Below are 27,212 nucleotides of genomic sequence, written 5' to 3'. Positions count from 1 at the left end.
ATTAAATCCTGGAGCCATAAATGTTATGACAAGTGTTGTAACGGGCGTATTGCAGCTTTGGATAGGGGAGAATTGCCTGTTCCTATTCAGGATTTTTGGAGAGTTTTTTCTGAGAAGGAATCGCAGGTTTTGCCTCCCCATAGAGACTATGATTGTTCTATTGAATTTGTCCCTGGAGCGACTCTTCCTAAAAGTCGTTTATTTAACCTTACTATTCCTGAGAGGAAGGCTTTGGAGGAATACATACAGACAAGTTTGGCCGCCGGTCACATTAGGCCCTCTAAGTCTCCTGTGGCGGTTGGATTTTTTTTTGTAAAAAAAAAGGACGGCGGTTTACGTCCTTGTCTGGATTTTCGTGAGATTAACAAAATTACTGTACGCAATCCTTACCCACTGCCATTGATTCCTGATCTGTTTAACCAGTTAATGGGGGCCAAGTGGTTCTCTAAAATTGACCTTAAGGGGGCATACAATCTGTTGCGCATGAAGGAGGGTGACGAATGGAAGACTGCTTTTAACACTCCTGTGGGTCATTTTGAGAATCTGGTTATGCCTTTTGGTCTTACTAATGCTCCTGCATTTTTTCAGAATCTGATTAATGACATCCTTAGACCTTTGATCGGCAAAAATGTGGTTGTGTATTTGGATGACATTTTGATTTATTCGCCGGATCTGGAGTCTCATTGGCGGAGCGTGCGTGATGTGTTACAGTTATTAATGGACAATTCGCTTTTTGCTAAGCTGGAGAAATGTGAGTTCGCTGTACAGAGAATTAGTTTTTTGGGCTACATTATCTCCAGCAAAGGTTTTGAGATGGATCCGGTTAAGGTTCAGGCTGTGCAGGAATGGCCTAGGCCTATTGGTTTGAAATCGATACAGAGGTTTTTGGGTTTCGCCAATTACTACAGAAAATTCATAAAAAAATTTTCTAGTATTGTCAAACCTCTGACTGATCTCAGCAGGAAAGGTGCTGATGCGGTTCAGTGGTCTTCTGAGGCCATTGAAGCTTTTGTGTATCTCAAGGAGAGGTTCACCTCTGCTCCCATCCTTATGCAGCCTGATGTTACTAGGCCGTTTTTGGTTGAGGTTGATGCTTCCTCTGTGGGGGTTGGCGCAGTATTGTCTCAGGATAACGGGGATGGATTACATCCCTGTGCCTTTTTTTCAAAAAATTTTCGGAGACTGAACTGAATTACGATATTGGTAATCGGGAATTATTGGCTATTAAACTCGCATTTGAACACTGGCGCCACTTCTTGGAAGGTGCGGAATTTCCCGTTCAGGTTCTTACGGATCATAAAAATCTGATATATCTTGATGCTGCCAAGCGCCTGAATGCCCGTCAGGCTAGGTGGGCACTGTTTTTCTCGCGGTTTAATTTCTCCGTTACTTACATCCCTGGTACTAAGAATGTTAAGGCGGATGCCTTGTCTCGCAGTTTTTCTCCCATAGTCGGTGCTGAGAAAGAGGAGAACATTTTACAAGAAGGTGTTGTGATAGCTGCTTTGGACTCCGTTTTGGAAAATGAGATTCTTAAAGCACAGGAGAATGCCCCTTCTAACACTCCTCATGGGAGGTTGTTTGTGCCTGGGACCTTTAGGAGAGATTTGTTTGTTGAGTGTCACGAATCTCGGTTGGCAGGTCATCCCGGAATCTCTGAGACCAAGAGACTGGTGGGTCGCAGTTTTTGGTGGCCTGGATGGCAGAAGGAAGTCATTAAGTGGGTGCGTCAATGTACTATATGTGCTAGATCTAAGTCCTCACATACTCCTGCTGCGGGGTTGCTTTGTCCTTTGGAGGTTCCCAGTGCTCCTTGGACACATTTGGCTATGGACTTTATAACTGACCTTCCCCCCTCTGAGGGTTTTACTGTCATCTGGGTGGTCGTGGACCGTTTTAGCAAGATGTGTCACTTGGTTCCTTTCGTCAAACTGCCCTGCGCTAAAACTCTCGCTAAGGCCTTTGTCAAGGAAATTGTCAGACTTCATGGCGTTCCTACTGACATTGTTTCTGATAGGGGTCCTCAGTTCGTGGCTCGCTTTTGGCGTGCCTTTTGTGATAGGTTGGGAGTTCATTTGTCGTTCTCGTCCGGATATCATCCTGAATCTAATGGCCAGACAGAAAGGAAAAACCAGGATGTTGAGCAGTTCTTGCGTTGTTTTGTGGCAGACAATCATGAGGGGTGGTCTGAGTTTCTGCCACTTGCTGAATTTGCTCTGAACAATCATACATCTTCTTCTGCTGGTTGTTCGCCTTTTTTTTGTTGTTCTGGGAGACATCCGTCGTTTGGGTCGTTCTCCAAGTTGGGATCTGCCGTGCCTGAGGAGGAGAATTTTTCCGGTGATTTGGAGAGAGTTTGGACGGATGTGCGTGGTAATCTTCAGGAGGCCAACAGAAAATCTAAAGACTACTTTGATAGGAAACGACAGGAGGTTTTGTTCGCTGTTGGTGACATGGTTTGGTTGTCCTCTAGGAATCTGCGGTTGAGGATTCCTTCAAAGAAATTGGGTCCCAAGTTTGTAGGGCCCTTTAAGGTGCTTCAGGTTGTCAACCAATCTGCTGTTAGGTTGGAGGTTCCTACCTCCTGGAGAATTAATCCGGTATTTCATGTCTCTCTGTTGAAAAAAGCTGTTGTATCGGATTGTGACGCCTCTGCCTCTGTTCCTCCGGTGGTGGAGGACGGGGAATATGAAATTTCTCGCATCCTTAACTCTAGACGGTATAGAGGTAGTTTGCAGTATCTTGTGGCCTGGAAAGGTTTCGGTCCCGAGGATAACTCTTGGGTGAGGTCGGATGATGTTTCCGCGTCCAGACTTATCAGAGCGTTTCACAGGAGATTTCCTGATAAGCCTGGTCCTAGGGGATCCGGAGGATCCTCTTAGAAGGGGGGGTACTGTTAGAACCTTGCTCTTAGGTTTTTTTTTTCCTTTGCTGGTCACATGACCTTATTGGCCTATTTAATCCTGCTCCGCCCTTCTGGCTTTGCTGGACTTCATTGTATATCTACTTTCTAGCTAGCCTGTGCTCTGTGTCTTGCTCTGTTAGTTTGCTTGGTCTTCTGACCTCTATGTTCTATATATTTTGTTTGTTCGTCTGTCTGCTACTATTTCTGTTAGGAGGTGTCCCATATTCCTCCCAGTCCTTAGTACTTGTAGGGATTCCTTCCCCACATCTATAGGTCTCCGTACAGACTAGCTTAGGACTTTAGCAGGTCTGATCGCAGGATCAGGTCCCCTGTTACATCGTAGGGATTAAGCTGAGTTCTATCGTAGGGACAGATCTCCTCTCTTTCCTTAGCTCTGGTAGCAGAACATAACAATCTTAGGGGTAAAAATGTAATTATTCTTTCTTCAGCGCCCAATGGTATATATTTCTGTGAGGCACATGTGACATACAAATGCTCACATGTGCCTCACAGATGCACCTCTAGATGAATTCTTTGAGAGGTTTAGTTTGCAAAATGATATTACTTATGGGAGGGGGTGGAATCTGCTGTTGTGGCACCTCAGGACCTCTGCCAATGTGACATGGCACCTTCAAACCATTTCAGCAAAATCTGAACTCCAATATGGTGCTTCTTCCATTCGAGGGGTTTAGTTTCCAAAATTGGGTCACTTGTGGAGAGTTTCTGTAACGGGTCTGGGAAGGAAGCGGGTGGCTCCCAGGGAAGGCGGGCAGGTAGTCACGGCTAGTGACGGAGACCATCTCTGGGTAGAAGGGCAGGAGGACACGGCAGGTGACGGGGACAGTCTCTGGGTAGAAGGGCAGGAGGTCACGGCAAGTGACGGGGACAGTCTCTGGGTAGAAGGGCAAGAGGTCTCGGCAAGTGACGGGGACAGTCTCTTGACAGGCGGGTGGTCACGGCAAGTGATGGCAGAGCCTCCAGGTAGGCTAGCAGGCAGGTAGCAGGTGGATGCTCCCAGGTGAGCGGGCAAGAGTCTCTGGACAGGCCGGTGGTCACAGCAAGTGACGGCTCCAGGTAGGCTAGCAGGCAGGTAGCAGAGGAGCGCTCCCAGGTGAACGGGCAAGAGTCTCAGGACAGGCAGGTGGTCACGGCACGTGACGGCAGAGCCTCCAGGTAGGCTAGCAGGCAGGTAGCAGGTGAGCGCTCCCAGGTGAGCGGGCAAGAGTCTCTGAACAGGCAGGTGGTCACGGCAGGTGACGGCAGAGCCTCCAGGTAGGCTAACAGGCAGGTAGCAGGTGAGCGCTCCCAGGTGAGCGGGCAAGAGTCTCTGGACGGGCAGATGGTCACAGCACGTGACGGCGTAGCCTCCAGGTAGGCTAACAGGCAGGTAGCAGGTGAGCGCTCCTAGGTGAGCTGGCAAGAGTCTCTGGACAGGCAGGTGGTCACAGCACATGACGGCGGAGCCTCCAGGTAGGCTAACAGGCAGGTAGCAGGTAAGCGCTCCCAGGTGAGCTGGCAAGAGTCTCTGGACAGGCAGGTGGTCACAGCACGTGACGGCGAAGCCTCCAGGTAGGCTAGCAGACAGGTAGTAGGTGAGCGCTCCCAGGTGAGCGGGCAGACTGATCCATAGACAGACTGGCAGGGCTGGTAGGCAGACTGTCGGACCGCAGATAGATAAGTAACAGGCAGGAATCTGGCAGGTGACTGGCAGGTGACTGGCAGGTAACTGGTAACGGGACCTGAGGGCTGAAGCAGAGTTGAAAGGCTTTGCAACAACATTGCTCGGGCACCTCCATTTTGGAGGAGGTGCCTTATATATGGTGAGGTCCTCCGGCCATTGGCCGGGGACTCCTTAGGACGGCGCGCGCGGCCCCTTTAAGAGAGGGGAGCGCACGCGCACGCGCCCTAAGCACAGAGGCCGGGAAGCAGTGCGTGCTGCCAGCAGAGCGGGAGGAAGCCGCCGGGCACGGAGCGGAGAGGTGAGGGGAACGGCGTCCCTGCCTAGCAGGAGGCAGGGACGCCGACGCTACAGTTTCCATTGCTTAGGCACATCAGGGGCTCTCCAAATGCAATATGGCGTCCGCTAATGATTCCAGACAATTTTGCATTAAAAAAGTCAAACGGTGTTCCTTCTCTTCCGAGCCCTGCCATGCACCTAAATAGTAGTTTTTCCCTACATATGTGGTATCGGCGTACTCAGGAGAAATTGCACAACAATTTTTAGGGTAAATTTTTTCCTGGTGCCCTTGTAAAAATAAAAAATTAAGTGCTAAAAGAATATTTTTGTGGGAAAAATTTGATTTTTTATTTTCACGACTCTACGTTATAAACTTTTGTGAAGCACCATGGGCTTCAAGTTGCTCACCACACATCTAGATACATTCCTTGAGGGATCTAGTTTCCAAAATAGAGTCATTTGTAGGGGGTTTACACTGTTTATGCACATCAGGGGCTCTCCAAGCACGACATGTCCGCTCTCGATTCCAGCCATTTTTGCATTCAAAAAGTCGAATGGTGCTCCTTCCCTTCCGAGCCCTGCCATGCGCCCAAACAGTAGTTTTTCGACACATCTGGGTTATCAGCATACTCAAGAGAAATTGCACTACAAATTTTGGGGTAAATTTTCTTCTTTTGTGAATATAAAAAATTTGGGGCTAAAGTAACATTTTTGTGAAAAGAAGTAAAATGTTCATTTTTTCCTTCCAAATTGCATTAATTCCTGTGAAGCACATGAAGGATTAATAAACTTCTCGAATGTGGTTTTGAGGCATTTGAGGGTTGCAGTTTTTAGAATGGTGTCACTTTTGGGTATTTTCTGCCATATAGGTTCCCTAAAGTCACTTCAAATGTGATGTGGTCCCTAAAAAAATGGCTTTGTAAATTTTGTTGGAAAAATGAGAAATTGCTGATCAACTTTTAACCCTTCTAACTTCCTAACAAAAAAAATTATGTTTCAAAGATGATGTAGATGTAAAGCAGATATGTGATAAATGTTATTTATTAACTATTTTGTGTGACATAACTCTCTGATTTAAGGTCATAAAAATTACAACTTTGAAAATTATGAAATTTTAAACATTTTCGACACATTTCTGATATTTTCAAAAATAAGCGCAAGATATATTGAACAAATTTTACCACTATCATGAAGTACAATATGTCACGAGAAAATATTCTCAGAATCACTGGGATCCATTGAAGCATTATAAAAATTATAACATTTTGCCTGGTCATGAAGGTGAAAACTGGCTTTGGGGGGTGAAGGGGTAAAAATTAGATGCCAACTATGCAATATATTTGACATCTGCCCAGTCTGGAGCAGGCTCAGACCCTAAACCCGCTCCAAACACCCTAAACACCCTAATACACTCCATGATATAATAGTATGTCATGGAGGGTTAAGGCATAGCTCCCAACCATTACGTATTCGGCGGGACTGTCCCGACTTGAGGGCTCAGTCCTGCGTCCCATCACGGCACAGCTGTTCTCCTGGCAAGTGCCAGGGCCCTGAGGAAGTGGGTGGCCCAGTCGCCATCGGGGACCCTGGCACGCTATGGGCCCGGCGATTTATGAGCCCAGGGCCAGCGCCCACAAGTGGGCCCCCTCGGCTTCCTCAGGGCCCCAGCATTTGCCATAGTAACTTACCTCTCCCCGTTCCTCCACAGCTCTGGCGTCTTCCGCATCTCCTGACTCAGTGACGTGTCAGGGCAGAGAGCACGCTGACATCACTACAGTGCCCCCTCTGCTCTCACAGTGCAGAGTGCAGGAAGATGCTGAGGAGTCCTGACCTGCTGCCAACAAAGAGAAGTGAGTATTTGATTTTTTTATATATATATATATATATATGGGGCCCATGCTGTATGTGACTACATATGGGGCCCATACTGTAAGTGGCTATATATTGGGACCATACTGTATGTGGCTATATATGGGGCCCATACTGTATGTGGCTATATATGGGGCCCATACTGAATGGAGCAATATATGGGACCCATACTGTATGCGGCTATATATGGGGCCCATACTGTATGGAGCAATATATTGGGCCCATACTGAATGGAGCAATATATGGTGCGCTTACTGAATGGAGCAATATATGGCCCCATACTGAATGGAGCATTATATGGGGCCCGTACTGTATGGAACTATATATGGGGTCCATTATTCTGAATGGAGAATTACATGGGGTCCATTATTCTGTATGGAGCATTATATGGGACCCATTATTCTGTATGGAGCATTATATGGGGCCCATTATTCGGTATGGAGCATTATATGGGACCCATTATTCTGTATGCTCAATATATGGGGCCCATTCTGTATGGAGCATTATATGGGGCCCATTATTTTGTATGGAGCATTATATGGGCTCGTTATTCTGTATGGAGCATTATATGGGGCCCATTATTCTGTATGAAGCAATATATGAGGTCCATTATTCTATATGGAGCAATATATGGAGCTCATTATACTGTATGTAGGACTATGTAGTGCCCATAATACTGTATGGAGCATTATATGGGGTCCATTATTCTGTATGGAGCATTATATGGGGTCCATTATTCTGTATGGAGCATTATATGGGGTCCATTATTCTGTATGAAGCATTATATGGGGCTCATTATTCTGTATGAAGCATTATATGGGGCCCATTATATTATATGGAGGACTATGTGGTGCCCATAATTCTGTATGGAGGACTATACTGTCCGGTCTGCACTGTGCACTGTGAGGATTCCCCGGTTTCTGAGCTATTGTGGAATTTACAATAGATATCTCTCATGTAATGTAAGAAGTGAAATCTTTGTCATTGTACTATATATATATATTTCTCTGCCGTATCTGTGCATCATGAATCGTGGTATGTGTTAAAGGGGCCCACTGAGAACTCTTTTGCTTGGCGCCCGTGAAAACCTGGAGCCGGCACTGGGAGAAAGAAAAGGTAAATGGGCATGGATTGGGATGTGGCCAGAGACGTGGCCAAAATTTGCCAGCTGCAAAAAATAGCTTAGATCAAATAAACAGTTTACATCATTATATTATATTAACAAAGGCTATTAGTGTGCATAAATGCAAGAATATAACTAGCTGTAATGTGTCATTTTGAAAAAGGAGATATATCAGATTCAGAAAGAATTAGGGATTCTTAAACCTATCTTCCACTTCCTAAATTGATATACCTGCCAGCATAAACTGGGGATTAATAAGCAGGTCCTGCAGGATTGGTTATTACCTTTGATTATTGGATATATATATCTCAGAAGAAAAGTCCCCAGTGAATTAATCAGTCTATATAAACATGTCAGACAAAACTCTGGCCATAAGGTATATAGATTTACTGGCTGCCTAAAGCCAGAAGATCTTAAGGTCTGTTAAAATGTATGCAATTGTTTAGAAGTATTATGTTACATAAATGTTCTAATTGAGGTATGTGTGTTTTCACAGTAATATCCTGCCAAGAGGCATATGATGCTTGCCTACCACAACAATGGATCCTGGAATTATGTTGGAGATAGAAATGTTACTGCTGGTGAAGAACAAACTAACAAAACTCGCACTGTGGATGATGTGAGAATCTTCCAAGCTGTTCTGATGTCTCTTGTGATCAGCGTGACAAGCACAGGGAACGCGTTGGTCATACTTGGGTTTATGACCAACAAAAAACTCAGAACTTCAAGTAACTATTTTCTCTTAAACTTGGCTATTAGTGACTTTTTCACAGGTAAAAACACAATTATAGTATTTTTTTATGTAACTGCACAGAAAATATTAGAATGTATATTTATTGTTGATTTAAAGGAAGAAGAGAAATATACCTGACTCTATCTGAGGCTTCAACATCTACACATGCAAAAATTAGCGTCATTCACTTTTTCATCCCTATTGTTTCTGGATTTTACAAAACAATGCTAAACTAATTTTCATTTATACAGTATAATGCTGACCCTGTTACATTTTGCAAAAGAATTACTCTCGCTAATCTCTGCGGCACAGACCTGACTAGTTTTCAGTGTACAAAGTGTTTTTTGTCACATTCTGTTCACTATTTACCTTTAGGCAGCACAATTTTCATAGCAGCCACTTGTCTTCCTGCCTGGATGAAATCCACACATGTACAGACAAGCATTGAATCATTCATTTATAAAACACGGCATCTTGCACCCAGTTGTACTTTCTAACGGGAGATTCTGATTTTTTCTCCAATAGAACACTATTGTAATATAGTGTACTACCAGGTTAATGACACAGATACACATTGGATGAAAAGTGGCCAAAGTTGCCAGTTTCGGCAGGGATTCCCAACTCTACTTCAACAGATGATGTAGAAGATGTGACATTTTAAAGTCGAGAAAAAATATATAAAATTCCAGACAAGGATTTTTATTGTGTAAAAATCTGCTTACAATTATATGAATCCAGAATAAGTGGAAAGCTATGACCCTGCAAACTTTATCTAAGCGTTAATGTATTATCTACAGTTAGGTCCATATATATTTGGACAGAGACAACATTTTTCTAATTTTGGTTCTAGGCATTACCACAATGAATTTTAAACAAAACAATTCAGATGCAGTTGAAGTTCAGACTTTCAGCTTTATTTGAGGGTATCCACATTAAAATTGGATGAAGGGTTTAGGAGTTTCAGCTCCTTAACATGTGCCACCCTGTTTTTAAAGGGACCAAAAGTAATTGGACAGATTAAATAATTGTAAATAAAATGTTCATTTCTAGTACTTGGTTGAAAACCCTTTGTTGGCAATGACTGCCTGAAGTCTTGAACTCATGGACATCACCAGACGCTGTGTTTCCTCCTTTTTGATGCTCTGCCAGGCCTTCACTGCGGTGGTTTTCAGTTGCTGTTTGTTTGTGGGCCTTTCTGTCTGAAGTTTAGTCTTTAACAAGTGAAATGCACGCTCAATTGGGTTGAGATCAGGTGACTGACTTGGCCATTCAAGAATATTCCACTTCTTTGCTTTAATAAACTCCTGGGTTGCTTTGGCTTTATGTTTTGGGTCATTGTCCATCTGTAGTATGAAACGACGACCAATCAGTTTGGCTGCATTTGGCTGGATCTGAGCACACAGTATGGCTCTGAAGACATCAGAATTCATTCGGCTGCTTCTGTCCTGTGTCACATCATCAATAAACACTAGTGACCCAGTGCCACTGGCAGCCATGCATGCCCAAGCCATCACACTGCCTCCGCCGTGTTTTACAGATGATGTGGTATGCTTTGGATCATGAGCTGTACCACGCCTTCGCCATACTTTTCTCTTTCCATCATTCTGGTAGAGGTTGATCTTGGTTTCATCTGTCCAAAGAATGTTCTTCCAGAACTGTGCTGGCTTTTTTAGATGTTTTTAGCAAAGTCCAGTCTAGCCTTTTTCTTCTTGATGCTTATGAGTGGCTTGCACTGTGCAGAGAACCCTCTGCATTTACTTTCATGCAGTATTCTCTTTATGGTAGATTTGGATATTGATACGCCTACCTCCTGGAGAGTGTTGTTTTCTTGGTTGGCTGTTGTGAAGGGGTTTCTCTTCACCATGGAGATTATTCTGCGATCATCCACCACTGTTGTCTTCCATGGGCGCCCAGGTCTTTTTGCATTGATGAGTTCACCAGTGCTTTCTTTCTTTCTCAGGATGTATCAAACTGTAGATTTTGCCACTCCTAATATTGTAGCAATTTCTCGGATGGGTTTTTTCTGTTGTTTGCAGCTTAAGGATGGCTTCTTTCACCTGCATGGAGAGCTCCTTTGACCGCATGTTTACTTCAGAGCAAAACCTTCCAAATGCAAGCACCACACCTCAAATCAACTCCAGGCCTTTTATCTGCTTAATTGAGAATGACATAGCGAAGGGATTGCCCACACCTGTCCATGAAATAGCCTTGGAGTCAATTGTCCAATTACTTTTGGTCCCTTTAAAAACAGGGTAGCACATGTTAAGGAGCTGAAACTCCTAAACCCTTCATCCAATTTTAATGTGGATACCCTCAAATGAAAGTTGAAAGTCTGAACTTCAACTGCATCTGAATTGTTTTGTTTAAAATTCATTGTGGTAATGTCTAGAACCAAAATTAGAAAAATGTTGTCTCTGTCCAAATATATATGGACCTAACTGTATATAAGTGTCCTTATGGAATTTGTAGATAAACTGTTTTCAATATCAAATGCCTTTCTTTAGCCAGTTAAAAAAATCACTTGAAAGAAATACTGAAAATATGTCTGTCAAAAGGAATGAGCAAACTGCACTTTAACATAGACAAACTGTCAAGCTTTTGGGTTCAAACCCTTGAGCCTGTGTTTTGAGGTCAACTTTTCTGTCCACTGAGCCACAGCAGACACACCTTTTTTCTGGGTGTCTAGGTTCTGCTATCTTGGCTGCAGTCTGTTTACCATAACACAGGTGTTTTCATTTGTCTGTCCTATCACCTTTTGGGTACGGCTTTATATTCTTTTCCCTCTGCTGGTATTTTCTGTTGGTGATAGTCTCATTTGGAAGTCCAGCAATTCTGCTCTCATTTAAAGGCAGTTAGTGAAATTCCAGCTAGGGTTTATTTCTTTGCTGTTTCAGTTTCTTTACTCTGCACCTAGCTTCTGCTTCTTTTTGGGAAGTAATATTTTCTAACTACATCCTTTATACTTAATTTTGTATGTTGTGGTTTGTTTTACTCACTCTGGAATTTCTACTTTTTCAGCACACTTTCCCTTTTGTAGGTAATTCACACTCTGCTCTGCCCTCCGGTTCTTTAGGAGGAACATGAAGCACTCAACGGCCTTTCAGGTAGCCTAAGTCCGAGTTGCCATCGTCTAGACTGTGCTTAGGGCTATCTCAGCTCACGCAGGCACCATTAGGGACTGCGGGGTCAGGATCTCTTGTCTGTACAGCAACCAGCAGGGTCAGTTGCAGATTTTAGCTTTACCTATTATTCCGAGTGAGTTGCTACATTAGCATAATAGAAGTAATATAAATCCACAAAAACATAAGGTACCGTTTAGAACAAAACACCTCTCTTAATTAATTGGGCACCAGGGGTACATAAGTGTTTATAAGTAAATTAAAGACAGTTCTGTGGTCATAACAGACTAAACAATAAATGTGTTAGAATTAGAAAATTATACCTATACAAAATGTCTCGTTAACTAAAACAATCAAGTTCCCCATGTACTTTATGAGCTATTTAATTTGTTGTTGAATACATTTCTTATAATATGTCCTGTACAATTATTTAAAGTGGTTGCTTAGTTTAAGAAATCATTAAGAATCCATGGTCTCCATTATCTTAGTAGGCAGTCTACAATGACCAGTAACTATTAGGCTAAGTACACATGACCGTATAAAAAATCATCAGCTTCATCCAGAAAAATTGGACAATTTTTTCTCACTTGACATCTGTACGCAATCCGTATGCAATCTTTTTTTACAGCAGCAGTTATAAATAATTTGCCCACTTTTCCCTAAGAGGTAAATTACCCGACTGATATACAGTTATATGAAAAAATTTGGGCACCCCTATTAATCTTAAGCTTAATGTTTTATAAAAATTGGTGTTTTTGCAACAGCTATTTCAGTTTGATATATGTAATAACTGTTGGACACAGTAATGTTTCTGCCTTGAAATGAGGTTTATTGTACTAACAGAAAATGTGCAATCTGCATTCAAACAAAATTTGACAGGTGCATAAGTATGGGCACCCTTATCATTTTCTTGTTTTAAATACTCCTACCTACTTTTTACTGACGTACTAAAGCACTTTTTTTGGTTTTGTAACCTCATTGAGCTTTGAACTTCATAGCCAGGTGTATGCAATCATGAGAAAAGCTACTTAAAGTGGCCACTTGCAAGTTGTTCTCCTGTTTGAATCTCCTCTGAAGAGTGGCATCATGGGCTCCTCAAAACTATTCTCAAATGATCTGAAAACAAAGATTATTCAACATAGTTGTTCAGGGGAAGGATACAAAAAGCTGTCTCAGAGATTTAACCTGTCAGTTTCCACTGTGAGGAACATAGTAAGGAAATGGAAGAACACAGGGACAGTTCTTGTTAAGGCCAGAAGTGGCAGGCCAAGAAAAACATCAAAAGGCAGAAAAGAAGAATGGTGAGATCAGTCAAGGACAATCCTCAGACCACCTCCAGAGAGCTGCAGCATCAACTTGCTGCAGATGGTGTCACTGTGCATCGGTCAACTATATAACGCGCTTTGCACAAGGAGAAGCTGTATGGGAGAGTGATGCGAAAGAAGCCGTTTCTGCAAGCACGCCACAAACTGAGTCGGCTGAGGTATGCAAAAGCACATTTGGAGAAGCAAATTTCTTTTTGGAAGAAGGTCCTGTGGTCTGATGAAACCAAGATTGAGTTGTTTGGTCATACAAAAAGGCGTTATGCATGGCAGCAAAAAAACACAGCATTCCAAGAAAAACACTTGCTACCCACAGTAAAATTTAGTGGAGGTTCCATCATGCTTTGGGGCTGTGTGGCCAATGCCGGCACTGGGAATCTTGTTAAAGTTGAGGGACGCATGGATTCCGCTCAGTATCAGCAGATTCTTGACAATAATGTTCAAGAATCAGAGATAAAATTGAAGTTACGCAGGGGATGGATCTTTCAGCAAGACAATGATCCAAAACACCGCTCCAAATCTACTCAGGCATTCATGCAGAGGAACAATTACAATGTTCTGGAATGGCCATCCCAGTCCCCAGACCTGAATATCATTGAACATCTGTGGGATCATTTGAAGAGGGCTGTCCATGCTCGGCGACCATCAAACTTAACTGAACTGGAATTGTTTTGTAAAGAGGAATGGTCAAAAATACCTTCATCCAGGATCCAGGAAATCATTAAAAGCTACAGGAAGCGACTAGAGCCTGTTATTTTTGCGAAAGGAGGATTTACTAAATATTAATGTCACTTTTCTGGTGAGGTGCCCATACTTATGCACCTGTCAAATTTAGTTTGAATGCAGATTGCACATTTTCTGTTAGTACAATAAACCTCATTTCAAGGCAGAAACATTACTGTGTCCAACAGTTGTTACATATATCAAACTGAAATAGCTGTTGCAAAAACACCAATTTTTATAAAACATTAAGCTTAAGATTAATAGGGGTGCCCAAACTTTTTCATATAACTGTACATAGAAATAAAAATGTACTGACCCTTAAGCCATGAACCATAATCATCTTCACTTCCTTTGTGTTATTGTTGTAGTATACTGATGTAGTATTTGATCATTACTATGCAGTGTAAAAAAAATAAAAATTATTTATAAAGCATAATAATGTAGTAATTTATTGTCATTACATAAACTGAATAGTCCTTTGACACATAAAAACATGTTATTTTCCCTTAGGTTCTTTCTCTCTTCCACTGTACTTAAAGAATTACATTATTAATGGAGAATGGGTCCTTGGAAGACGCATCTGTAAATTTTGGCTCACTGTTGATTATACCTTGTGCCAGTGTACAATATATAATATTGTTCTCATCAGCTGTGACCGTTTTATGGCCGTCACCAAAGCTGTAAGTATCTTATATATATACATATAACAAATGGCATATCCAGCAAAAGGATCCGTAAACATTCAGAAGTTTATTATAAATCCATTAAAATTCAATCCATCGCCTAGAAATCGCAGAAGCGTTTCAAACTACGTCTTTACTCATTGCATTATATATACATATTACATATACACCATTAGCATACATCGTGTATGGTGAATATATACATAAGGACTCGGCTGCTACAGGGGTATTACGCCTCAAGCCAGAGGTGTGGTATTCCACTCCCGGGTAAGGATGGAGTGTGGAACTGAGCTAGTAGGCTGCATGCACTACACACATCCCATTTCAGAGGAACAGACCGATGGTACTCCCACTAGAGAAATGTGCAGGTACGACAGTGTCTGTTCCTGGCTGGAGTGGGAGGGGGGTGGAACATCCCAGTAGTGTAGGGGCAGATAGGGGGAGCAGCCTGGGTAAAGCTAGGAGCTCATTGGGTGCTGGTCACCTGAGCTCACACATAGAGGGAGTATATAAGGTGGGCACCATCTTAGATCAGGGTCAGTCTGTGAGACGTCGGTCAGTCTGTGAGACGTCGGTCAGTCAGTCTGTCTGAGAGCCTGAGAAGCAGAGCAGAGGAGAAGGAAGAGAGACCCAGAGGCGCAGAGGTGACCCCAAGATCCCAAAATAAGGACAAAAGGGTGAAGGGTCGGCAAAAGGGTACCGGATCCCAAGCTGGCAGAGGCTACAGCACACCTTAGCCAGGAACCGGAGGTCGTGGGCAGGATCTGCCACGACCACCCACTAAATCCACCCGGAAGGCAGACCAAGAATAGGGTCAGGGAACCCAGAGACAAGGGTTTACCACCAAGAGGCCCGAGGGAGCCGGACTTAGGTGGATCCCTGGTGGGAACGGCCAGAAGAAGGGAGAGTCAGAAAGGAGCTCAGGACCACACTCCGGAGTTGCCTGGGAGTTGACCGAGTCCAGGACCTGGTGGACGCAGCACGGCTCGGGTGGTCACTGCTGTACACAGTGACCCGAGCAACACCAGTAAGTAAAACCCTGGAACTGCATTTTATGCCTCTGAGTCTCTTTGCTGCACCTTCACAACCACCATCCTCCACGGCTGACCCCCTGAGGCTATACCCCTCCCGTTGGGGGTTATACTACCAAAGCTGCACACATACCAACAGCCTCAGCGGACCCTGCTGCAGCGGCGGCCTTTTGACCGCAAATCAACGGGTGGCGTAGTCGACAAAAAGAACTAATAACATCTGTAGGACTGCCACACACTGAGCTTGACACCCTGGGCACGGACCGGGTCACAGCCACTCGGAGACTACAACCCCCATCTGATCCGGTTCCGGGTATCCCCAACAACACTGGCCCAGGGGGCGCGTCACATACATCTTATCCATACACCATTTATATTTATAGTCTTTACGCATTGTATTATATATAGGTGAATCTCACTAAATTAGAATATCATCAAAAAGTTAATTTATTTCAGTTCTTCAATACAAAAGATGAAACTCATATATTATATAGAGTCATTACAAACAGAGTGATCTATTTCAAGTGTTTATTTCTGTTAATGTTGATGATTATGGCTTACAGCCAATGAAAACACAAAAGTCATTATCTCAGTAAATTAAAATAATTAACAAAAAACGCCTGCAAAAGCTTCCTAAGCGTTTAAAAACGTCCCTTAGTCTGTTTCAGTAGGCTCCACATTCATAACGAAGACTGCTGATTTGACAGATATCCAGAAGGCAGTCATGGTCACACGCCACAAGGTCCCAGAGTTCCAATTTTCATTTGGAAATCAAGGTCCCAGAGTCTGGAGGAAGAGTGGAGAGGCCACAATCCAAGCTGCTTGAGGTCTAGTGTGAAGTTTCCACAATCAGTGATGGTTTGGGGAGCCATGTCATCTGCTGGTGTAGGTCCATTGTGTTTTATCAAGACCAAAGTCAGAGCAGCCATCTACCAGGAAATTTTAGAGCACTTCATGCTTCCCTCTGCCGACAAGCTTTTTGGAGATGGAAATTTCATTCTCCAGCAGGACTTGGCACCTGTCCACACTGCCAAAAGTACCAATACCTGGTTTACAAACAACAGTATCGCTGTGCTTGATTGGCCAGAAAACTCACCTGACCTTAACCCCATAGAGAATCTATGGGGTATTGTCAAGAGGAAGATGAGAGACACCAGACCCAACAATGCAGACGAGCCGAAGGCTGCTGTCAAAGCAACCTGGGCTTCCATAACACCTCAGCAGTGCCACAGGCTGATCGCCTCCATGCCACGCCGCATTGATGCAGTAATTGATGCAGAAGGAGCCCCGACCAAGTATTGAGTGCATTTACTGAACATACATTTCAGTAGGCCAACATTTCGGATTTTAAAAACATTTTTCAAGCTGTTGTTATAAAGTATTCTAATTTACTGAGATAATGACTTTTGTGTTTTCACACAAAATTAGTGGAACACAGGCACCACTTATAGCATGTGTCTAATAAAAACACCCTAAAGTGGTCATCTAATTGTTTTTTTGTTCATTGGCTATAAGTGCCCATTTTACTAGAAATGAAAATAAACTTTTTTATGAACTTTTTCTCACTTTATAATTTCTGACATCCCATCTGGCAGGCTGCAGCCACATGGCACATTGCAGCTGTGTTCAGCCCGTGCATGCTCCATTCCAGTGTACATTGTACAGACTAAAGCTCAGTATCACAGGGCCCAAAGATAGTAACAGATCTGCCATACACACAGCACCCAGTGAATCAGAAGAAGCAGCCATATGACAAGGTGACATTTTAATTATATAGTTCGTCTATTGTGTATCATACAGAAAGCGAGAATGTACAGGAAACAAAGTTCTTCTGTCCATGTTTAACCCCTTTGGGACAAGCCCATTTTTAATCTTGTGCTTTTGTTTAATCTCCCCCCTCTACCTTCTTCCAAATGCAATAACTTTTTTTCATTTTCCATTGACACTGCCACATAAAGGCTTGTTTTAAGTGGGACGAGTTGTTGTTCTGAATGACACTATTCATTTCACAATGTCATGTAGTGAAAAATAGGAAACAAATTAAAAAAGGAGATGAATAAGAAAAAATTAATAAAACACAGAAATGCTGCCATTGCTTTTTGTTTTTTCTTCTTGCAGCCTTCACTTTATGGTATAAATAACCTGGTAGCTTTGTTCTACAGGTCAGTTTAGTTACGGTGATACTAAATTTATAGTTTTTTTTAACTACTTAGAAAAATATATTTGGTTTCCGTCGCTATATAATTGCTGAGTTGTAGTTTTGAATGCCACCATCATTTTACCATATAATGTACTGAAAAATTGGGAAAAAAAAGCTTTACAGGGAATCTGTCAGTAGGATCAACCCTCCTAAGGGTGCTTTCACATTGCCTTCTGTGTCCCTATCGGGGAATACATCCGAAAAACCCCCGCAAAACAGGGTCCGGATTTATGTGCCAGCGTGGCCATAGACAAGCAGACAGAGCGAACGTGCGCTATGACATTGCTTCATCTCTGGGAGTGTCTGCCTACATGAGGCGGACACTCAGACATAGTACAATGTGTCTGGGTGTCCGCCTCCTGTAGGCGTACACTCCCGAAAGTGGTGCATGTCAGAGCGCAAGTTCGCTTTGCCATCACCATTGTGGTCTATGGCCCCACCGGCGCATACCTCCGGACCCCGTTTTGCAGGCAATTTCGGAAGTATGCCCGAACAGGGACACAGAATGCAATGTGGAGCACCCTAAGCTGTCAATATGGGCATGTAGGTGATAGAAAGCTGAATAAAACGATACCTTGATATCTGCGGTCTGATGTCTTATTCCAGAGAAATCCACGTTTTTCTTATAAAGACATACTGATAGGGAATGTACATTGTGAGCCCCAATGGGGACAGTGCCGCTAATGTCTGTAAAGCGCTGTGGAATTAATGGCGCTATATAAGTGAGTAAAATAAATAAATAAATATGTAAATGAGCCCCAGACAGACTATGGGAGAACGCTGCCTCCAGAGCTTATTTTATATGAAAGGGGTGGCAGATTCCCTTTAAATGAAGTGAAATAATGAATGCAATTTTGCCATGGTATTTTTGGGTTTAGTTTCACTATGCACAAAAAATTACCTGGCAAACTGATTCTTCAGGTCGTTATTATATTGATACCACACTTTTTTTGTTTATTTTAAATCTTAATTGTTAAAAAAAAATCAGAACTTTATAAAAAAAAAAATAGTTTAGTGTCACCATTTTCAAAGACCAATAACGTTTTTATTTTATAGTTGATACAGCTGTGTGAGGCCTATTTTCTAGCATGGCAAACTGTAGTTTTTATTGAAACTATTTTTGGGTATATAAAAATATATATTTGTATTTTTGAGGCGTTGCGGTGACTGAAAAACATCAGTTTTAGCATTTCTGACTTCTTATTTTATGAATGTTTTACTGTATGGGTTAATTAATTTTATATTTTCAGAAATCAGACTTTTATGAACTCAACAATATCAAATACGTTTATTTTTTGTTTTATTCCTTTATTTTTGTTTCGGTAAAAGGGGATTGATTTTATTTTTTTTTCTTTTAATATGTTTGTAAACATTTTTTTTATTAATTTCACTTTTCACTTATTTTTAGTCCCCCTATTGGGCTTGAAAATCCAATCATTGAACTATATATACTGCAATACTAAACTATTCCACTATAATGGTAAATTACTAGGCTCCAACAAAGCCCAGTCACAGACCACAATGTGGAGGGGATGGTGGGCCCTTCAACAGGCCTCTGGCTACCAAGGCAAGCCATCATCACCCAGCAATTTTGTTTCAGGGTGTCAATGGGTGCCTTAATGTACATTTAATGGCAATAGAACCATTTAAATTCCACTGTTGGTGATTGACAGTGACATCTAAATGGTTGAATACCAGTGATCATAGCTCTAATTTCAGCTGTTCGAGGCAGGTGCTGGCTGTATAACACACCTGGTTTGTGCTTGTAAGGAGCAAGCTCAGCTCCTGAGCCTTCTCTACAAACCAGCACCTAGGGACATCATGGACATCCATGGACATCATGGTGCAGGAAAGGGTTGAGTGAAGATTACAAACTAATTTATACACTAAAAACATTCAGCCTGCCTGTTTGTACTTTTGATCTCTAAGGGAGGAGTGATCTCCTGGAGGCGGACTCTGGACATAATCGGTTTCCTTCAACTTCTGACAGCTGACAATATAACCCATTCTTATTTGCAGCAGAAAGAATTTTCCCAACTATACTATCACACGTGTCTACAAAGGCTCTGACCCATCAGCCCATTAAATGGACCTGCTCATTGCTATACATTTTTATACCTTTTGGTGTTATACTCTGTAAGCAAATGTCACTATTCTTCACTTTTATTTAGCAGTAGACGTGCATTTTGTATGTTCTATACAATGAATATGATATTTAAAAGGGTTATCCAGGACTAAAATAGTTTTTTACTATGAGCCACAAAAAATTACGGGTAGGTAGTTGCTAACTAGTTACCAAATACCTGCCTATTCTATCCAGTCCCGGCTCAGAGCGGTCCTGCCGGTTATTTAGCTGCTCCATGTCGACAGAGCAGCTCTTCTTCTTCTGTGCTATTTTATCTACAGGATGTTACTGCCAACATCATGCTGATTGACAGCCGATGTCCCGCAGTTAGTCAGCGCAGAGACGGCTTTCAATCAGCTTGACATCGGCAGTCACGCCCGTCAACAGAGCAGAGCGGAAGAGAAGCTGCTGGTCTGTTGATGTGAAATCAGTGGAAGCAGCAGAATCACCATCAGGAGTGGTCAGTGACCGCTCTGTGTCAGCAGAGATTTGCCTGTTAGCTCTTAAGCCCACAGTATAAAATTAATATAGTCTTAGATAACCCCTTTAATGGATGAATGGATGTATCCTCCTACCATAGCAAGGCCAAGTGATTCATATATTCACAATACCAAAGAAAAATAACTAGTGTTGAGCGAGTATGTTTTGTTAACCCTTTCGCCGAGTATGCTCGGGCCGAGCACCGAGTATTTATAGCTGCTCGGTGATATGCTTGAATCGCTCCCGTGTGCACGATTTGCGACTGTTTGACAGTTTTATTACATGGGAGGAATATCTATTTCTTACACATTCCTCACATGTAATAAAGCTGCCACACAGTTGCAAATCATGCACAAGGGAGCGATTTAACCATATCACCGAGCAGCTGTAAATACTCGGAGCTCGGTCCGAGCATACTCGGACAGAACATACTCGCTCAACACTAAAAATAACATGTAAATGGACACTTTGCACATTGTGTCAAATAATTGTTATTTTCTATTCTAGAAGTTATTTCGAGCTTACATCAGATTACTTTTTTTTGTAGGTAACGTATAGGGATCAGCAACACAGATTGAAACCAGCTTTGATGAAGATGGCAGTAGTATGGATTATAGCTTTCTTAAATTTTGGACCAGCAATTGTTTTTTGGGAATATGTGGTGGGTTATAGTGTGATACCAGAAAGTGAATGTAATCCAGAATTTTTCTATGGAGGTCGATACATGCTCTATTCTTCTATTTTTGACTTCTTCACACCGATATCTATAATAGCCTTTTTCAACCTTAGTATTTATTTTAATATAAGAAGTCGAATGAGGAATAAAGTACAAAACTCTAGTAGTCCTAACTCTAGTGATTTATATGGAGACAAGAGGAACAATGATGTATTTGTTATAGATTGTAGAGATCATTCCCACTGTCCACAAGCTTCAACACAATGTAATCAAGAGAGTGGAGCAGAGAACAAAAAGGGACACCTACAATATTTGTTTTCAATATTTAAAAATAAAAGTCACCATTCAGCTGCAAAAAATGGAAGAAATGAAGAGGCAAATGGAGGAAGAACTGTTGATTTAACAAAAAATTCTGCATTGGCCAAGGATAAGCAAATGGCGAAATCTTTAGCATTTCTTGTGAGTACCTTTTGTATCTGCTGGGCACCATATTCTTTCTTAACAATTATTGCAGAGGGGTTTTGTAATGTTTGTGTGTCGCCCATTGTGTATGATATCACAACTTGGCTATTCTTCTTAAACTCCTCAATTAATCCATTCCTGTATCCTTTTTGCCACCCTGCATTTAAGAAAACCTTACTACAATTGATCTGTTTTAAAAAAACATAGCTGAGGCCAAGAATTATTTTTGAGCTTTTACACACTCAGCTACAATACAGTGGAACTCACTGATCATCTGAATACCTAAGGTTTCATGTACATGGTTTCATAAAAAAAGATATATTTCCTCTTGACATCTATGGTGATGTTTAGGAACTACTAAAGATGTTGTATTTAATAGTTCCAAGTCATGTACAGAACTTACGATCCTAGTCAAGAAAAGGCAGTAGAAAAAAGTGTGAAAATATGACGTTTGTGTAAATATTCACTTATTTTACATAGTAGCTATATTTGTATATCTGTCTACACTGTATAGCCAAAGTATTTACACCCCCACTAATTATTTAGTTCAGGTGTTTAAACCATACCCATTGAAAATAGATGTGTGACACCCCAGGGGTCTGGTTGCCACAGTAATAGAGATATTATGTCTGAGAGCAAGTGGGAGGTTTCTCTGGTCAGGAGCCCTAAACATGCAACACGGCCCACCCAGACTTGGGAGGGGAGGAAACTGCCCTTATAAACTGGGTCTGGGGCGGGATTAGAGTAGTCAGAGTCAGAGCCAGAGTGGAGCTGCAGACAGTTCCAGACACAGGGAAAGCAAGAACAGGAGCTCTGTAGGAGCAGTAGCAGAAGTCCAGGGGCTGGAGCTGAGCAGAGTTCGCCCTGGACGAAGATACTAAAGCCGGACACAGGAGTTCGAGGCTGTGGGGACTGATATACACCCAGCAGCAGAAACCAGCCGGCAGGGGATTCCAGGTCCTCTGGCCATAGAAGCCCGGAGGCTCAGTCACAGAGAAGGGACCAGCGCCGCCATCCAGGAGCGGAGGCTAACAGAAGGCCCCAAGTCACCAGCCATACGGGTGAGCACCACACGGTATACTCAGGGACGTGGGCTACTTGTAACCGCTGACAGCAAGGTAGCCAGGAAGAGTGCAGATAAACGGGGAGGCCTACAACTCCACCTGGCCAGGGGAACTCCTGCTTGCTCGCAGACTGACCAGGCCCCTTACACTAGCCAGTACTCCCGGGAGGGTCTGCCTTGTACCATCAGTAAAGACCCTAAACTGCACCTCACGTCTCTGTGATTCCTTGCCGCTCCAGTACCATTAGCACTGGGACACTCACACCATCACTCCCATCATCTCTCACATTAGCTGCCCTGAGGCAATACTCCTCCCGTGGGGAGTTATCCCATACGCAGCTGCGCAACCAACATCAGCCTCAGCGGTCGGCAGCGCAGCGGCGGTCCCCACTGACCGCAATCCACGGGTGGCGTAGTCGGACACTTATTCCAATACAAATAGACTGCCACTGGTTTGACCACCCTGGGCACGGACCGGGTCACCGCCACGGAGAACTACAACCCCCAGCGATCCGGCTCCGGGTATTCCCCCTGCACAGCAGCAGCAGCACAGGCCCAGGGGGCGCGTCAGATGCATAAAATCAAGCATCCAGCAGCAATCCATTGACATAAAAGTTGTACAGAAACAACTGATTAAAAAACTTATTTCAGCTGGATCTGTTTTTTCAATCCCTTCATCCCCAAGCCTGTTTTCACCTTCATGACCAAGCCAAATTTTACAATTCTGACCACTGTCACTTTATGAGGTAATAACTCTGGAACGCTTCAATGGATTGCACTGATTTTGAGATTGTTTTTTGTGACATGTTGTGCTTCATGATAGTGGTAAAAATTTGTTCGCTATGACTTGCATTCATTTGTGAAAAAATGGAAATTTGGCGAAAATTTTGAAAAAGTTTGCAATTTTCAAACTTAATTTTTATGCCCTTAAATCAGAGAGATATGTCACACAAAATAGTTAAAAAATAACATTCCCACATGTCTAATTTACATCAGCACAATTTTTTAAACATATTTTTTTTTGTTCGAAAGGCTAAAAGTTGTCCAGCGATTTCTCATTTTTCCAACAAAATATACAAAAACATTTTTTTTTAGGGACCACATCACATTTGAAGTGACTTTGAGGGGTCTATATGACAGAAAATACCCAAAAGTGACACCATTCTAAAAACTGCACCCCTCAAGCTGCTCAAAACCATATTCAAGAAGTTTATTAACCCTTCAGGTGCTTCACAGGAATTAATGAAATGTGGAGGGAAAAAATATACATTTAACTTTTTTTCACAAAAATGTTACTTTATACGCATTTTTTTTACTTTCACAAGTATAACGGGAGAAAATGGACTCCAAAATGTGTTGTGCAATTACTCCTGAGCACGCCGATACCTCATATGTGGGGGAAAACCACTGTTTGGGCGCCATGTTGCGTTTCAATAGCCCCTGATGTGCCTAAACAGTAGAAACCCCCCACAAGTGATACCATTCTGGAAACTAGACCCCGCAGGGAACTTATCTATATTTGTGGTGAGCATCCTGAACCCCCACGTGCTTCACAGAAGTTTATAATGTTGAGCCAGGAAAAAAAAATCACATTTTTCCCAAACAATATTATTTACCTCCAAATATAGCATTTTCATGAGAGTAACAGGAAAAATTGCACTGTGCAATTTGTTGTGCAATTTTCGATACGCCGATACCCAATATGTGGAGAAAAACTACTATTTGGGTGCACAGCAGGGCTTGGAAGGGAAGGAGAGCCATTTGATTTTTTGAATGAAAAATGTGCTGGAATAATTAGTGTTCGCCATGTCACGTTTGCAGAGCCCCTGATATCCCTAAACAGTGGAATCCCCCCAAAATCAGGGAACTTATCTGGATGTGTGGTGAGCACCTTGAACCCCAAGGTGCTTCACATAAGTTTATAACATGAAGGCTTGCAAGGCTATCAGCAGGATACCCCGGACATGGGTCCCACTTTCTCCTGGTGAACCCAAATCCTATGGGGAAACGTGTCGAGAAAACTAGAAACATAATGGGGAGGTGAGATCCCTCTATAATGAGATAAGTAACCGGCTCTATTCTGATCTTTGTCCACCAAAATGGAGTTTACCTGATATCATCTATTGTCTCTAATGATCACTTTTGTTACTATCTCGCATAACCTAGCTGGGGGACCTGAAAGCTATATGGGATGGAGTGGTCCCCTTTTCGTACACTTATATAAATTGGTGATATTGGCTTGCCACCCCTTAATTACCAAAAAGGGAGGCTTTTTTCCACATGCCAACTCGGGGTATATGACCATCAGAATTATCGAGATTTGTGATGATACCCCTGCTTGATTATGTCTGCATGTTGAGTTTACTAGTGCAGGCTCAAATATTTGCATTTATGTACACTCCAGACCCAATTTTTCATTTATGTGTCTTATTCTAGTGGTGACGAGTAACTATATTATAATCATATGTACTACAGTCATCTAATAAGACTATCTATGCCAGTAATAAAAGTCCTGACTCTTGGTCCTAGAGTAGCTATTTATACTTAGACTTTAGCAATTGACTGTAGGATCATTTTGTTTGAGCACTATGTCACTTTAATTATCGTGTTCCATTTTGCTACACACAGCACTTATTGTGTGCCCGTTAGGGCATCTTTTTAGCTATATCTATTAAAATGTAAATTTTAATGGTGTTATTCTTTTTTGTTATAGTATAGGAATGCAGGAACATTGTTATGCTTTACAAACTGACTGTCAGCACTGCACTGACAGACAAACTTGATACATTATGCATTGTGCATGATCTAGCAAGGTTGCTAGCTTTGGTGACCCGGATGTCATCATGGCGACATTGGGCCACCATTGCAAAGATCGGGCCCCCCGCATTGATGTTGCGGGAGCGCCGATCCAAGAGCAAAGGGGGTTTCTCCCTCTGCCTGCTCTCTAAATGCTGTGATTGATTTCGGAAGGGAGTTAAAGTGCCAAGAGTGTCAGCTGTCAGAATCACAGCACAGCTGTCTGCACAACTTTTTTGTCAATGGATTGCGGCTGGATTCGTTCCAACTGATGATTACTGGACATGTGAATATAGCCTTAGTAAAAGTTGTAATCTGATAGATGTGTCACAGTTAATTGTTTCAGGGAATTTAAAAGTTGCCATGACATCTTGATAGCTGAGCCGAATTCATAGTCAGTGTACTTAGCATGGTGAATGCATAGGCAGTAGACAGTTGTTTTATAGCAACATACAACTACATAATTCCAGTTGGCACCGAGCACAAAAGCAGAGTACAAAAAGGTTTTTTTATTAATACAATTAGTATGCTAGTTAAAAAGCTTACTTTGAAAGCCTATTTTAGCTTTCAGAACTCCAGGATCAGTCACATCTTCCATTATTACCATCTTCATGCTAATTTTTAATTATTGTTACTAAAAATATTGTTCAATTAATATATATACGGTATATATTAATTCATTCATTTTTGGTGGAGAAGCTTAAGAAATAACAGTAATTTGGAAATGTATTCTTTTGAATTGGTTGGGATTGTTTATTGAGCAGTATAAATAACATAACTTTATTAAACAAGGTTTTCCATCTATGCAAATACCATATTTGTATATACTTGTTTTTAATATGTTTGATAAATAAAAGCACTTTCATATAAAATATATATTGTAGAACAACTACTTTAAACCCCGTTCCTGGCTCTGTAAATAAGTTGGTGGAGTGAAACCTTACATGACTTGTCTTCCAACAAGCAATAAACACAACATTCCTGCTTATTGGGGGGTGGTGTGCTTTCCCTCTGCAGCTCAGAGTAACACAGGGGGGCTTCTGTTGATATGATCCAGCCAGCTTCCCAGCAGCTCCTACAAGCTCCGAAGCATAGAATTTGCAAGCGCTGGATTCTTTGCCTAGGAAACAGGCAATCTCCGATACACTGCAGAGGTGGCTGGTGACCTAGGCAATTAGCAATAAACTATAGAATTAAAAAAATCATTCATTTTTGAGAAAGGAGATGATTTCACAGAGAGGATTTTAAATAGCAGGAAAAATGCAAAGTTAATTGTTTTAACTAACACTTTGCAATTTTACCCATTTAACAAGGTAAGACAATACCTTTAAGTTTAATGAGACTCTCTCACTAGTTCTAACAATATTATTCATATACATCATGAAATAGATCACCTGGCCCTGATGAGTACTGTGTATTTATTATGCAAATCTATCCCAGAACGACTTTTTAATCTGTTTTTTAACACTTTGTTACACGCACGCCGCTAGGTTCAGATAGGGCGAGACGGGTTTCATGCAATTCAGGGATATTACAGCAACAATCTTCTTTATAGTACGGTCTAATAAAGCAGGCACAGTAAGGTCAGTCTCTTCAGTAGTATAATTTAGCATAGATTAGATCTCTTAGGATAACACTTCTATGCATACACAACCACAGGCTTTTCCTTCACAAGGACTCAATAGTACACAGCATTCTTTATCCTGCATGGAGATGGAGGGGGGGGGGGTTTGATGAAGGAGAAGATCCCTATGACACGATTCCTTCTAGTCCTTATCTTTCTGCCCGATAATATTCTACACTGTTAGCTCAGGGAGTCTATTTGACCTGTGTTTAGCTTCCCTCCTGACCTGAATTCTGCTCCCTTGCCTTCTGTGAGATACAGATAACACACCAGCTTTCTCTTTGGCTCCAGCCAGACAGTAAACAACTTCCCCACAATCCC

General features: G+C 42.2%; 1 protein-coding gene across 1 annotated transcript in view; it reads left to right on the top strand.

Moving 5' to 3' along the window:
- The first annotated feature begins 8,374 nt into the window (after positions 1-8,374).
- The window catches only part of LOC141264689 (histamine H3 receptor-like), a 30,413-nt gene continuing 11,575 nt past the window's right edge, over positions 8,375-27,212 (top strand). The window contains exons 1-3 of the mRNA XM_073676954.1: positions 8,375-8,627; positions 14,262-14,431; positions 20,818-21,156. Of these exons, the coding sequence (XP_073533055.1) occupies positions 8,375-8,627; positions 14,262-14,431; positions 20,818-21,156 (762 nt within the window). The remainder of the gene's footprint in view (positions 8,628-14,261; positions 14,432-20,817; positions 21,157-27,212) is intronic.

Source organism: Phyllobates terribilis, unplaced genomic scaffold (assembly GCF_046119375.1).
Source record: "Phyllobates terribilis strain yellow unplaced genomic scaffold, ASM4611937v1 Scaffold_4__5_contigs__length_816908805, whole genome shotgun sequence".
In the NCBI taxonomy this organism is placed as follows: Eukaryota; Metazoa; Chordata; class Amphibia; order Anura; family Dendrobatidae; genus Phyllobates; species Phyllobates terribilis.
Note: the sequence above shows the minus strand (reverse complement) of the source record. Positions and strands in the feature narration are given on the sequence as shown.